This window comes from Macaca thibetana, chromosome 5, assembly GCF_024542745.1.
Source record: "Macaca thibetana thibetana isolate TM-01 chromosome 5, ASM2454274v1, whole genome shotgun sequence".
NCBI lineage: Eukaryota > Metazoa > Chordata > Mammalia > Primates > Cercopithecidae > Macaca > Macaca thibetana.
This window is the reverse complement of record NC_065582.1, coordinates 161119374-161132873: the sequence shown is the minus strand read 5'-3', so window position 1 is coordinate 161132873 and position 13500 is coordinate 161119374. Positions and strand designations below refer to the sequence as shown.

Below are 13500 nucleotides of genomic sequence, written 5' to 3'. Positions count from 1 at the left end.
GGACCAGTGGTCTGGTTCCCAGTCAGCCACTCAGCCTAAAATTCAACAATCCTAACCTGGCTAGGCCTATCTCTCAGAGCTGCTCACTAAGCAGGTGCAAATCATGAGTTTATGGCACTCGCCAGGCATGATGGCTCACGCCAGTAATCCCAGCACTTGGGGAGGCTGAGGCATGCGGATCACCTGAGGCCAGGAGTTCAAGACCGGCCTGGCCAACATGGTGAAACCCTGTCTCTACAGAAAACACAAAAAATTAGCCGGGCGTGGTGGCAGAAACCTATAATCCCAGCCACTCAGGAGGCTGAGGCATGAGAATCACTTGAACCCCGGAGATGGAGGTTGCAGTGAGCTGTGATCATGCCACTGCATTCCAGCCTGGGGGATAGAATGAGACTCTGTCTCAAAAAAACAAAACAAAACAAAAAAAAACACAACTACTTATAAGAAGCAACCACTTCTTTGTCTACCATTATTCGATGCAGATCTGTATCAAAGGGCAGCTTTCTTTTATTCTTAGTTATCACCTTTTAGTTGGACCCTATTATTCCCTGTCTTCCAAAAGAAGTCTCGAAACAAACCATCAGTTGGTCTAATGTAATACATTATGGTCTTTTGGGAGATGCGAGTCACTGATTGTTTTGTCCAATGAATCAATAATATTTGGGAGCCTGCAAAACTGGGGGCTGAAGTTAGTGTCCCTCATCTAGTCCTTCATCTGGGATAGGGTGGAGTCTTTAATCATCACATCCTGTTGTCAGTCACCTGGGAGCACTGGGGTAATAAGCCTCATGGCATGGGGCCAGACATTTCTCAAGCACCCAGCAGGGGGAACATAGCTGGGTAGGAAGCTTGCCTGTCTCCACTGTAGACATTGCTTGCTCATCACACATTGAAAAGAGCCCTTACAGCTTCCTGCCTTCACTCAATTTGACCCAATCCCACCTAACATCTTCAGACCTCAGCATCTCATAGGGTATTGGCACAAAGACAAGACACCTATGTTTCTTTTTTGCAAAATCAAAATCTGGCCAAGGCCAAATGGACTCTTCACATACCGGTCCTCTCAAGAATGAAAAGCTTTTCATGCATAAATGTAGGGCTGCCCCTGCATTCGTCCTGAGAACACAGCCAGGAAACAGGAATTGGAGAGCGCAAGAAAACTCCTCTCTCCATTCGATTATGTTCATCCTCTGAAGGCCAACGACGAAAGCAGCCACAGGTGCAGACACTCCATGAAAGCAGGTAAACAGGCCCATAACCATTCCCAACCTTTTTTCTCTCTCATACCTGATCTCCTTGCAGCGTGTGCTGGTCAAGGGGTGTCTTGGTAGCAATATTGCTGTAGTAGGCATACGACAGTTCCCAGTCCAGGGGGTAGTTGTCAATACCCTGGTAGTGTTTGTACCCAAGATTCATTGACGACAGCCTCTCACTCCCCTGGCCTCCAACCAAACTATACAACATGCCCTGTTAGGAAGAAATTTACAAAGTGTTCATGAGATTGTAGATAGGGTCATAAAATCCTAACACTGAGAGGTCATCAGGCCCAATTCCTATATACAATCCTAGCCATTCCAGAAATATGTTAACTTTTTTTTTTTTTTTTTTTGAGACAGAGTCTCGCTCTGTCGCCCAGGCTGGAGTGCAGTGGTGCAGTCTCGGCTCACTGCAAGCTCCGCCTCTTGGGTTCAAGCTATTCTCCTGCCTCAGCCTCCCGAGTAGCTGAAACTACAGGCGCCCACCACCATGCCCAGCTAATTTTTAGTAGAGACAGGGTTTCACCGTGTTAGTCAGGATGGTCTCGATCTCCTGATCTCATGATCCACCTGCCTTGGTCCCTCAAAGTGCTGGGATTTAACTTGCTTTTTCAAAAAAATAATAAAATGAAATGAATCTTTAGGAAAAAAGCCAATCCAGCTTTCTATTGGTTTACAGATTTCCAGCTAGCTGCCCTTCCTAACGTTAAACAGCTTAAAACGCCCTGACTTTTGCCTCTTCCTGGTACAAACAGGGATCTTTCGTTACTTCTATTGTAGCACTATTTTGGGCACCAACCAACTGTCCTAAGTCCCCTGTTCTGTTTCAGCGATGTCATCGATGGACACAGGGTCTGGATGGCAGGCCCATGTCCCATCCTCACACTCTCAGAATGTTTGTGCTGGAAGGGTCTTTGGAGATTGACTGGTCTGACCACCTCATTTCATAGCAAAAGAGGGGCCCAGAAAGGGGAAGTTGATTGTCCATGGTCAACCAGCCACTTTGTGGCAGAGATGGGACTAGACTGTTCTCGTTATTCCACCCTTGTGGGGACTGCTTCTGGGGCTCAGGAAAACATGCTGTCATTCAGGAGCATCTGTAAGCCAGAGGTATCATAAGCAAATCACTGGAAGGGAACATGGAACCATTTGGGCACATCTCAACAGTCTGAGCCTCCCTAACCACGGATACACAATCACCTATGCAAATCTGAAAACGAAAAGCAATCAGGGAACATTTAGCAGTACTTATTGCGATGGTTCATTTTGTGTGTCAACTCGACTGTGCCATCGGGTACCCAGATGAAACATCATTTCTGGATGTGTCTGCGAGAGTGTTTCCAGATGAGATGAATATTTGAACTGGTGAGGTGAACTACGCAGACAGCCCTCTCCACTGTGAGTGGGCATCATCCGATCTCTTGAGGGCTTCCATAGGACAAAAAGGCAGAGGAAAGAGAAATTGGTCCCTTTTTGCTCTCTGCCTGCCTGACTGCCTACTTGAGGCAGGAAGACATCATGTGTTTTTTTGTTTTGTTTCGTTTTTTTTTTTTTTTTTTCCTGCCCTCGGACTGGAATTTATGGCATCATCTCTCCTGATTCTCAGGCCTTCAGGCTTACACTGGAATTACACTACTGGCTTTCCTGGCCCTCAGCTTGCAGACGGCAGACCGTGGGACTTCTCAGCCTCCATAGTTGCATGAGCCAATTGTTCGTAAGAAACCTCTTCCTATATATATCTAATCCTATTGGTTCTATTTCACTGGAGAACCCTGACTAATGCACTATGAAAATGTAATTCTAAATGTTAGGCAAGTTGCATAATAAATTTGGATTCAAAACCAGAAATGAAGCCGTCTGGTATGGCGTTTATTTTGATGACAGACTGCTGGATGCAGCAATACTTTGCTTCAGGGTCCAAGTGACTTCACTTAGCTAAAAAGTGATGTGGGATAATGGATAACAGTCCCCAGCCAGAGTAATCAAAAGAATTTGGTAAGAAGCACCTGTTCTTGAAGAACTGGTGTTCTGGCAAGCCCTGACACTGTTCCTTAGCTGGTACACCAATCATCCCCTCAAGGCCTTGTCTAGAAATGGATGAAGTGCCCTTTTTCACTCACTGAAAGGAAAGGATCCTGTATTTAACACAGCCCCAGGACATTTATCTTGAGTGTAAAGATTTTTAAAGGACTCCAAGGAGCTGCAACATGTCCAGTTCTACCAGGGGCATGCGTGCATTGCGCTGCAAATATAACGCAGGTGACTGATGTTAATGGAGCAATGAAATACTCTACCTGCAGCTGATCCCGAGGAACATTTAATCCAGTCTCATAAAAGACTGCGAGGTAGTAGGATGCTTTATGGTATCCACAGCAGCTGGAATCCATCAGAAAGGGGACGACAGAGCTAATTTGGTGAAGACCATCAACGCTAGAGAGTCTCTTTACAGCCTTCTCAAATATCTTCCCACCGATTTCTAATACAGATTCATTCTGGTTCCTTGGCACTGTAAATAACACAATTCAGAGCACACACAATTAATTACCATGGGATTGTCATGGCTTTAGAAAAAGAGGAAAAGCCAACTAAAGCACCTGAGTTATTGATATGGTTGGTCCTGCAGTGCCTCAAAATATACCACCTTCTAGGGAGGTAAATTAAACTCTTTGGGGATGCCATGGTGTCATTCTGTAAATAGCTTTTCTTTGGCACTAAATGACAGCCTAGTATCCTGGGGAAATGATGTGCTGTATATAGCTCAGAAATTGCCTCAAGAGAGTAATTTCCTCAGTGTAACTCATCACCAAACCAGGACCACTGAAACTTCCAGAGAGACTTTTTCCCCTTCTAAGGCTCCCTAAAGAAGATTGTGTTTGGCCGGGCGCGGTGGCTCAAGCCTGTAATCCCAGCACTTTGGGAGGCCAAGACGGGCGGATCACGAGGTCAGGAGATCGAGACCATCCTGGCTAACACGGTGAAACCCCGTCTCTACTAAAAAATACAAAAAAAACCTGGCCAGGCGAGGTGGCGGGCGCCTGTAGTCCCAGCTACTCGGGAGGCTGAGGCAGGAGAATGGTGCGAACCCAGGAGGCGGAGCTTGCAGTGAGCTGAGATCCGGCCACTGCACTCCAGCCTGGGCGACAGAGCGATACTCCGTCTCAAAAAAAAAAAAGAAGATTGTGTTTTATCTCACAAACAGTTCCTAGGCACTGCTCTAAAAAGTTGAGCAAAAGAACCTTATATTTAGATGCTTTCTAGACATCTTTTGTCCCCAGTTTTTCTCATGGATCTCCAAATAAAAAGAATGTGTCAACTTTTATTGAGAGCTTACAGCAGGCCAAGTACTGGGTTACGTGTCTTATGTAAATTATGTCATTTAATTGGTACACTTTTATAAGGTCGGTACTATTTCCAGCATCCCCATTTTTCACATGAGGAGACTGAGGCCTGGAGAAGAATAACTTGTCTAAAGTTACAAAGGCTGGCAAGAGGCAGAGCCAATCTGTGAGACCCACTTTGAAGGTCACTAAAGCCAGAGTTCACAGTCACCCTGATGCACGTACCCTCAATGAACAGTCAGTTGCCTTAATAGGTACCTTACCACGCGGATAGAGACTTGTTTACAAACTGCTATATGATGCTTCCTTTTACATAATTCTCCCACGAATCTATAAGCTGATCATCATTTAAGCCCAAACAAGCAAGTTTTATGGCCCTAGATGTCCTGTTAGAATCTTCTAAAGTCTATCTTCATTATTCACATCTCTTGTTAATTCAGCCAACGAATGTTTACTTTCTATTATGTGCAAAGCACTATGCTAGATGCTATGTTACAAAAGGCCATATAGGATTACAAAGATACTATTTACATTTAACTTAAGACTTAACTTTTAACTGAAGACTTATATTTAACTTAGGATGTGAGTTAAATGTAAATGTACATGTAAATAATGTTGATTTAAATGTTAAGTTAAATGTCAACTTGACTAAAATTTCACCTGCCTAAAAACTATGTCCAACATTTTTTTTCTTTCTTCATTCCATCAAAAATCAAAATGTTATTTTTTTTAAAGCTCAGGAGGCAATGAGAGAGACTCACTCTTATCAGTCCTTCATCAGGATTGAACAGAGAAGAGTCTCCAATGTGGGAAGGTTGGGGATGGGTTTACTGAAGGGCGATTTCCTTGCAGAGGTCCACGCTAAAAATGGAAGTCGAGATCAGAAGGACCCACAGATGACATTGTGAATGCTGACACGTCGTCAATGAGTGGGTACTGGTGCCTGGGGACACATGGGTGGGTTGGGTGTCCCTGAGAGGGGGACACTGTGCCTGTGCTTGCAGACCCTGAGCTGTGGGGAAGGATGCAGCCACCACCTCCACCAGCTCTAAGGCATCCTCTAGCTACTGGCTCCTGGAACTCCTTCCTGCCTACCTCCTGGCTCTGCTTTTGCTTTTTTGATCCCAAGTACCTGGCACAGTAGGTGCTGAAAAAATTCACTTTACTGAACGAATGGAGTTTGTTCCTTTTTCTGTATTTTTTTAAAACTCCCCAGAGAAATAACAGCTTGTTGTTTAAAAAAAAAAAAACAAACAAACAATGCAGATTTGTATAAAATAAAAACAGAAATCCCCTCTCCCTCAGTCTTTCTTTAATAATGAAGATTAAAAACGATTAAAAGCTTGGTATGTAGGCTTTGAGACTTTTCTTTCATATATACAATAATTCATATCCACATCTATTTACATATCTACATACACATTTTCTTTACCAAAATGGCGTATTATGCCATTGTAGATTCTGACTCTCGACTTTCTTTTTTAAATTAACTACACATTATGAATAACTCCCTGGGGCTGTCAGAAGCTCATTCTTTCTAATGCTTCAGTAGTATTGCATTCCATAGCTGTACCATTTTCCCTACCAGGCCTCTATTTTTAGACTCCTGGGTTGTTTCCAGTGGTTTTGCTATAACCAACAACGTGGCATTGAACATCCTCCAACATTTCCATTTCCCTCTGCTAATCTGTTAGGATGACATCTGCATGATAACGCCCTTTTTCACCAGCAGCCTGCGAAATCTTGTCTTGGATTTTCCCTTTGCATAGTTGAGAGAAGGCCATTCTACCCAGTCTTTAGCTGTGATAAGAACCTGGAATACACTGAATTCAGTAGACACTGTAGCACTCAGAGTTGCAAAATAAATTCCACTGCCACTTATTCATGTGTTTACTTTTAACTATGTGCTCATCTTGGATGCCCCTCTGCACATTCCCAGCAAAGCAACATTAACGTTTGTTAACGATTCATCCCTGCCTCACCTACTCTGCCAAATGCCTAACTAAGATGATGAGTTTTGCCAGAGTACCCATGGACCCGCACTTTGTAGGCTCAGAGGAGGAAGAGACTCCAAACCAAATGAAGCTTCAAATGAAACACTTGCCCTGTCGACCGCTGGCACAGAACCCCAGAAATCATTAGCAGGAGCGCCCAGGTAGCTGAGATTGCTGGAGAATAAGGAGCAAAAAGGGAATCCTTCACAAAGCTCAAATCTTTAGCACAAAAAAACTTTGCAGATTGAAACACAGGCAGTTTGAAAGGGCTGTGTTATTTCTTTTGTACATGAAATGCAAAACTGCCCCCGAAATATAACCAAAGAGTATTTTCCCTGAAAAAGAATCTAAATAATTTTCTGCAGTAGTAAATACAATAAAAAATAATAATCCTAAGGTAAAACTGCTCATTTTGCACATTTGGTAAACTTTGAATTCCAACTGTTGCTCAAAAGCAAAGGCATATTGTCTTGGGTGATGTTGTGTAACTGGTTATTTTAAAGTCAGTTTAATGAAACTGTTAATTTCACCCATCTGGCTTAGCATATGCATTTTTTTCTAGTCAATCTGTAACTAAAAACATGCCTTGTTTATGGAGATTAATGGTTTAATGAAGAAACAAACAAACAAAATAGAAGAAGCTGTTTTCCCATTTTCTTTCTTTCAGCACCCAAAGCTAAGAAACAAAAGCCACCACCACCATTAATTACCCCTTACTATTTTCCATGTAGCCCAGAATCGTTTATTTTGCTTTTTTCCCCCTTTTTCACAGTAATACCATGAGGTCACCGTTTGTGTGCATATCTTTAGAATAGACAGAAAGCAGAATATGAGAAGGTGGCTACTTGCTGGAGGCCCCGGAGCTGGGACCAGCGTCTGTTTGAGAATTCAGGAGGAGAAAGGCACCTCATTCCTTGTGAGAGGAATGGAGACATCAATAGGAAAGTCATTTTTAGTTTCAAGCTTCTGAAAGGTGTAACGCATCCAAAGCAGAAGTTTGAAAGGGGAAAAAAAGGAAAGGAGAAAATGTCACTTAACTATTAAAAGGAATGATCTACACCAAGTTGACTGGTTTGTAAAAACACAGGGCATTCCTCATTTGCACTCTGACCTGGAGATCCTTATTGGGCTCATGGGCTGTTTTATTTTTCTCTTTCAAAAAAAGCCTATTTGGGCCAGGCGCGGTGGCTCACACCTCTAATCCCAGCCTTTGGGAGGCTTGAGGCGGGCGGATCACGAGGTCGGGAAATCCATACCATCCTGGCTAACACGGTGAAATCCCCGTCTCTATTAAAAATACAAAAAACATTTAGCAGGGTGTAGTGGCAAGTGTCTGTAGTCCCAGCTACTCGGGAGGCTGAGGCAGGAGAATGGCGTGAACCTGGGAGGCGGAGCTTGCAGTGAGCCAAGATCGTGCCACTGCACTCCAGCCTAGGTGACAGAGTGAGACTTTTGCCTCAAAAAAAAAAAAAAAAAAAAAAGCCTATTTGTATCTTTCTATATACTGTGTAAATTTTCTTTTCTTTCTTCTTTTTTGTTTTATTTTATCGAGACAGAATCTTGCTCTGTTGCCCAGACTGGAGTGCAGTGGCATGATCTTGGCTCACTGCAACTTCCACCTCCCGGGTTCAAGCAATTCTCCTGCCTCAGCTTCCAAAGTAACTGGGATTACAGGGATGCACACCACACCTGGCTAATTTTTTTTTTTTTTTTTTGGTAAAGACAGGGTTTTGCCATGTTGGCCAGGCTGGTCTCGAACTCCTGGCCTCAAGCAATCCACCCACTTCTGCCTACCAAAGTGCTGGGATTACGGGCATGAGCTACAGGGCCCAGCCTTTTTTTTTTTTTTTTTTTTTTTTTTTTTTTTTTTAAATAGAGACAGGGCTTTGCTATGTTACTCAGGCTGGTCTTGAACTCCTGGTCTCAAGTGATCCTCCTGCATTGGCCTCCCAAAGGGATGGAATTACAGGTATAAGCCTCTGCTCCCGACCCATTATAAATTTTCTGATTTTACACATGTCATTTTCCTCCCTGTCTTCTTCCTTTCCTTCCCTCCTTCCTCCATCTCTCTCTCTCTCTCTGTCTCTCTCTCTCTCCTTTCAGAGCTGTTATTCTCTGAGCAAGAAAAGCATAGCCCATTGTTTGTTTTCTTGGTGTCTCTGTGTATTTTTTTTTTTTAACTATAATGTATGCTTTTTTAAAAAAGATAATAAAGATGATGGTTCTTCAACAAACAACAGGGAACGCAGCTCTTAAAAGGAAACGGTATCCCTCTTAAAAGGAAACGGTATCCCGATGTTATTATGTAACATAATTGTATTTCTAACATCTCCACTCTGCATTTTAAGGTCTCCAAATAAACATCACAATTGTTGGCAAAAATAAAGTCAAAAAGCAAAGTAGAGCTTCGCTAGTGCAGCCAGTCACTCCTTGGCGTATTGTGTGGGGACACCTCTGCCCCCACACTCAGCACTCCAGAGCCTGGGGGCAAGAGGCAGGCAGTGGTCCTGAAGGGGTGCAGATGGTGTCAACCCAGGGAGCCGAGCCCAACCTTGGACCTGGCCCCATCTCAGAGAACCATTTGTTGGCAGACCTTGGACTTCCTTTAGCCACAGGCACCAACTCCCTTGGTCAGAGGTGCCTAGTGCAGATGAAAGGCAGGAAAGTAATAAATAGGTCTGGCCATGGGGCAGATGTCCCTGGGGGCATGCTGCCCAGTTCCCCCCTCCCCTCTCTACCTTCATGTCACCTGTTCAGTGCCTTTGTGTCCTTCCTCACTGCTCCCCACCACAACCAAGAGCCCGGCCTGCCACTGCCATCCCTGCAGCCTCTCACCAGCCCAGTCCTCATCGCCTCTCTTCTCTGGATGCCAGGGCCCCATTCAAAGGGTTTTTGAATTCAAACTGCTCGGTTTTGACAGGCAAGGTGTGACAGGAAAGTAAAAGGAAATGGCCAGCACAACTCTTCAATAATGAAAGAACACACATACTAAAACACCACCGCACTAGCATTAGAAAAAACCCAAATGCTAATGGGGCAATTTCCATGCTCTGGCAGGAGCCATTTTCCTAGAGAATTAGAGGTTCCCCAGGAAACAACATAGAGTTTGACCAATCAGAGTCCTCCTCCAGAGTCCTGAACGTGGGGTCTCGTGTTGGATGCCACCCAAGAGTCTAGACGGTGGTGAGCTACGAGTCACAGCAGTACAGGAGAATCCCTGTGCCAAGCAAGAAAATCAGGATGCAGAGCAGAGGCCCTGGAATGCCCGAGGCAGCAAGGGGACTCGGCCACATCTATATGCGCTGCAGTTGGGCGCCCCGAGTAGCCCCGCCATGTTTAATTCAAAGGCGTGCCCGCTCCTGCAGGCGAGGAACGGGTCCTGTTATACATCAGAGCGGAAAACACCAGTGGGAACAGCTGCGTCTTATACCAGGTTAGCGCATCAGCTGTCAACTCTCAATGAGCCTCCCTCCTCTGCACGCCCTGGCACCTGGCACAGAGTTGTGTGTGGGCTGGTCCACGATTTTCATTGTGGTAGCCCCAGGGCCTGGCACCATGCTGGGATGCACCCAGTACACGAGTCCTGAACTAGGTTTGCAGGTATCTCGGGGCTACTTTACATCTTGGAACCTGTATATCTCAGCAACTAGATTACAGATGGTATGAAAGCAAGAACTATGACGGCTACATTTCTGGAATTCTTTTGTAAATGAGTGTGCACAGACCTGAGCAGGATTCTGGTCTACTGCTGTTGACAGCAGAAAGCTGGTAAACAGCGTCCTGGTAGACCTGAGAAACAGAACGATGTTTACAGAAGTGTCTACCGAGAAAGAGCAGTCGCTCCTCAGAGGAAACAGGCTGAGAGAGAGTGGAAGAAATGAGGGAAATGTAGAAAGAAGCAGAGTAAGCCCATAGATCTCTTAGCAGTCTGGATCGGAGATGCCGCTTGACTAGCACAAACCTTGAACTTGGGTCTCCTGGAAGTCAAATTCCTCATTCCTTCAGTGATTCGTTGACCCAACAAAGATGTTTTGAGTACTAAGGTGAGATCACTTATTCATTTGGGCTGCCGCCATTCAGTTACTCAACAAATACTTATTGAGGCAAGGGTCTTAAAAAACAAACAAATAAATAAAAAACCAAAAACCCCCAAAACCCTAGATACTGTTCCTGTCTTTGAGGAGTTTTTTTTCCCTGGTGTTTTTTTGTTTTTTGTTTTTTTTTTGATAATAGCCATCTTCATGGCTGTGAGGTATAATTTATTTTTGTGCAGTAATTTATATATTGGAGAAAGTCTGGTTTAACCGGAATTTAAAATGCAATGCTTTTATAAAGTGACATAATGTCTACGAAAGAACTTAGTGGACAGAAAGATACCATATGGACCTGGGGAATAGGTTCGCCTGAATAAAGCTCATCTTACTCTGCCTTGAGTTTCACCATTTGATCCTACACGTGTCTCCGTCGCTCACTCTGTGGCAAGCTTGTTAAGGGTGGTGCAAGAAGTGGAAGGATCCAACTTATACTCTGAATTCTCGACAGCACCTGCAACAGTGCTAGGCATAAGTTAGCTGCCTATGCCATATGTTAGTGAAGTGATCCTTCTTCTATATGACCACACATGGTGTGTTTGTGCCCCATACTCACCAAGGAACATACCTCATCCGCCCACACTCCTCAGTTTGCCTGCCTGGCAAACAGCTGTTATGTTCCCACTTAGATACCTCTCCTCACGTCATCTCTCCTGTCTCCCCAGGCAGATGGCTCTTCTCCGATGCCCCCCTTGCCACTGTGTAGGCATCCTCTTTACCAGAACTACCATCCTGCATAATGACTGTCGACTTTCCTGATTTCACAGTACAGCTTAGATGTCCTCAAAGACATCCCAAAGGGTTGAGTGCAGGAGCTCACAACTGAAATCCGAGCACTTTGGGAGGCCAAGGCAGGGAGATCAACTGAGGTCAGGAGTTCGAGACCAGCCTGGCCAACATGGCAAAACCCCTGTCTCTACTAAAAATACAGAACATCAGCCAGGTGTGGTGGCGGACATCTGTAATCCCAGTTACTCAGGAGGCTGAGGCAAGAGAATCGCTTGAATCCAGGAGGCGGAGGTTGCAGTAAGCCAAGATTGCGCCATTGCACTCTAGCTTGGGCAACAAGAGCAAAACTCTGTCTCAGACAAAAAAAAAAAAAAAAAAAAAAGGCTAGGTGCAGTGGCTCATGCCTGTAATCACAGCACTTTGGGAGACTGAGGCAGGCGGATCACTTGAGGTCAGGAGTTCAAGACCAGCCTGGCCAACATGGTGAAACCCCATCTCTACTAAACATACAAAAATTAGCTGGGTGGGGTGGCGCATGCCTGTAATCTCAGCTACTCAGGAGGCTGAGGCAGGAGAATCGCTTGAACCCAGGAGGCAGAAGTTGTGGTGAGCCGAGATCCGTCACTGCACTCCAGCCTGGGCGACAGAGTAAGACTCTGTCTCAAAAAAAAAGAGCAAACAACCAAACAAAACAGGAAATAACAAGTGTTTCTGAGGATGTGGAGAAATTGGAACCCTTGTGCACCGTTGGAGGGAATATAAAGCGCGCAGCTGCCGTGGAAGACAGCATGGAGGTTTCTCAAAAAACTAAACGTAGAATTACTATATGACCCAGAAATTTTGCTTCTGGATACAGTATATCTCCAACAGAAAATGAAAGCATGGTTCTAAAGAGATATTTGTAGACCCATATTCTTAGCAAAGTTATTCACAATAGTCAAGGGGTGGAAGCAACCCAAGTGTCCATCGATGGATGAATGGATAAATAAAGTGTGGTATAAACATGTCATGAAATACCATTCAGCCTTAAGATGAAAGGAAATTCTAACACACACTGCAACAGAGATGAACCTTGAGGACATTATGCTAAGTGAAATAAACCAGTCACCAAAAGACAAATACTGTGTGAGATACCACTTACACGAGGTACCTAAAGCAGTCAAACTCATAGAAAAAAAAAGCAGGATGATGGCTCCCAGGGTTTGGGATGGAGGCAATGGGTAGATGTTTACTGAGTATGAATTTTCGGTTTTGCAAGAAAAGAGTTGTGGAACTCTGAGGCACAAGAATGTGAATATCCTTTACACTGCTGAACTATGTACACCTAAAACTGGTTCAGATGGCAAATTTTGTTATGTGTATTCTGGCACGAATAAGAATTTTAAAAGATAAATCACAGCCCTTAAAGAGGAAAAGTGTAAATATTTGGCGACTCTCTTTTGTAGCAGAAGAATACGGTTATTCTGGACACAACTCAAAGGTGCTGACCTCACTGGACAGGAATGTGGAGGACACTCTTCCACTCCCCACTGGCTGTTAATGAAGCCGAAGCCTCCCCACTCTCTACCCCCTGCAATGTTCTCATCTCTGCTTTGAAGTGTGTTGTTGGCTGAGATAGTGAGCAGATGATCCATCTAAAATCACACAGTGTGGGGGGAAGAAACACTTTCAGGTCTGAAACGTGCGTATGTAGCGGCCTGGAAGTGGAGTGCTGGCTGTGTCTATGAAGAAAAGCTGCTGGCAGGGAAGAAGATGACTCTCAGACAGAACCAGAAATTAGAGCCCATTTTCTCTTGCTCCATGATGTCATCTTATTTGTTAAAAATTCCAGAAAAAAAAATTCCACAAATTAAAGCCCTTTGGGGAAACTATGGGAGCTGATGTTTTCTTTTACGTTAGCCTAAATGACTCTCATTCAAAACACAGCCCCATTTTAATGCTATCCTGGCTCGTAGGGGGCATTCAGTCAATGCTTGTTCAGTAAATGAATGAATGAAAGGTTGTGAGTAACTTCAGAACACACCCACTCAGTTAAATTCCTTATCTTTGTTACTGCGCCTATTCAGTTCCCACAGTAAGAATTCCAAGCATC

The 13500-nt window shown here is 44.3% G+C and overlaps 1 protein-coding gene across 2 annotated transcripts in view; it reads right to left on the bottom strand.

Annotated features, from left to right (window-relative positions):
- SEL1L3 (SEL1L family member 3) overlaps positions 1-13500 on the bottom strand; it is a 117946-nt gene that overhangs the window by 53832 nt on the left and 50614 nt on the right. For both annotated transcript variants that reach the window (XM_050790674.1, XM_050790673.1), the window contains exons 10-11: positions 3551-3762; positions 1288-1467 (exon numbers count right to left, since the gene is read on the bottom strand). In XM_050790674.1, coding sequence (XP_050646631.1) covers positions 1288-1467; positions 3551-3762 — 392 coding nt within the window. The remainder of the gene's footprint in view (positions 1-1287; positions 1468-3550; positions 3763-13500) is intronic.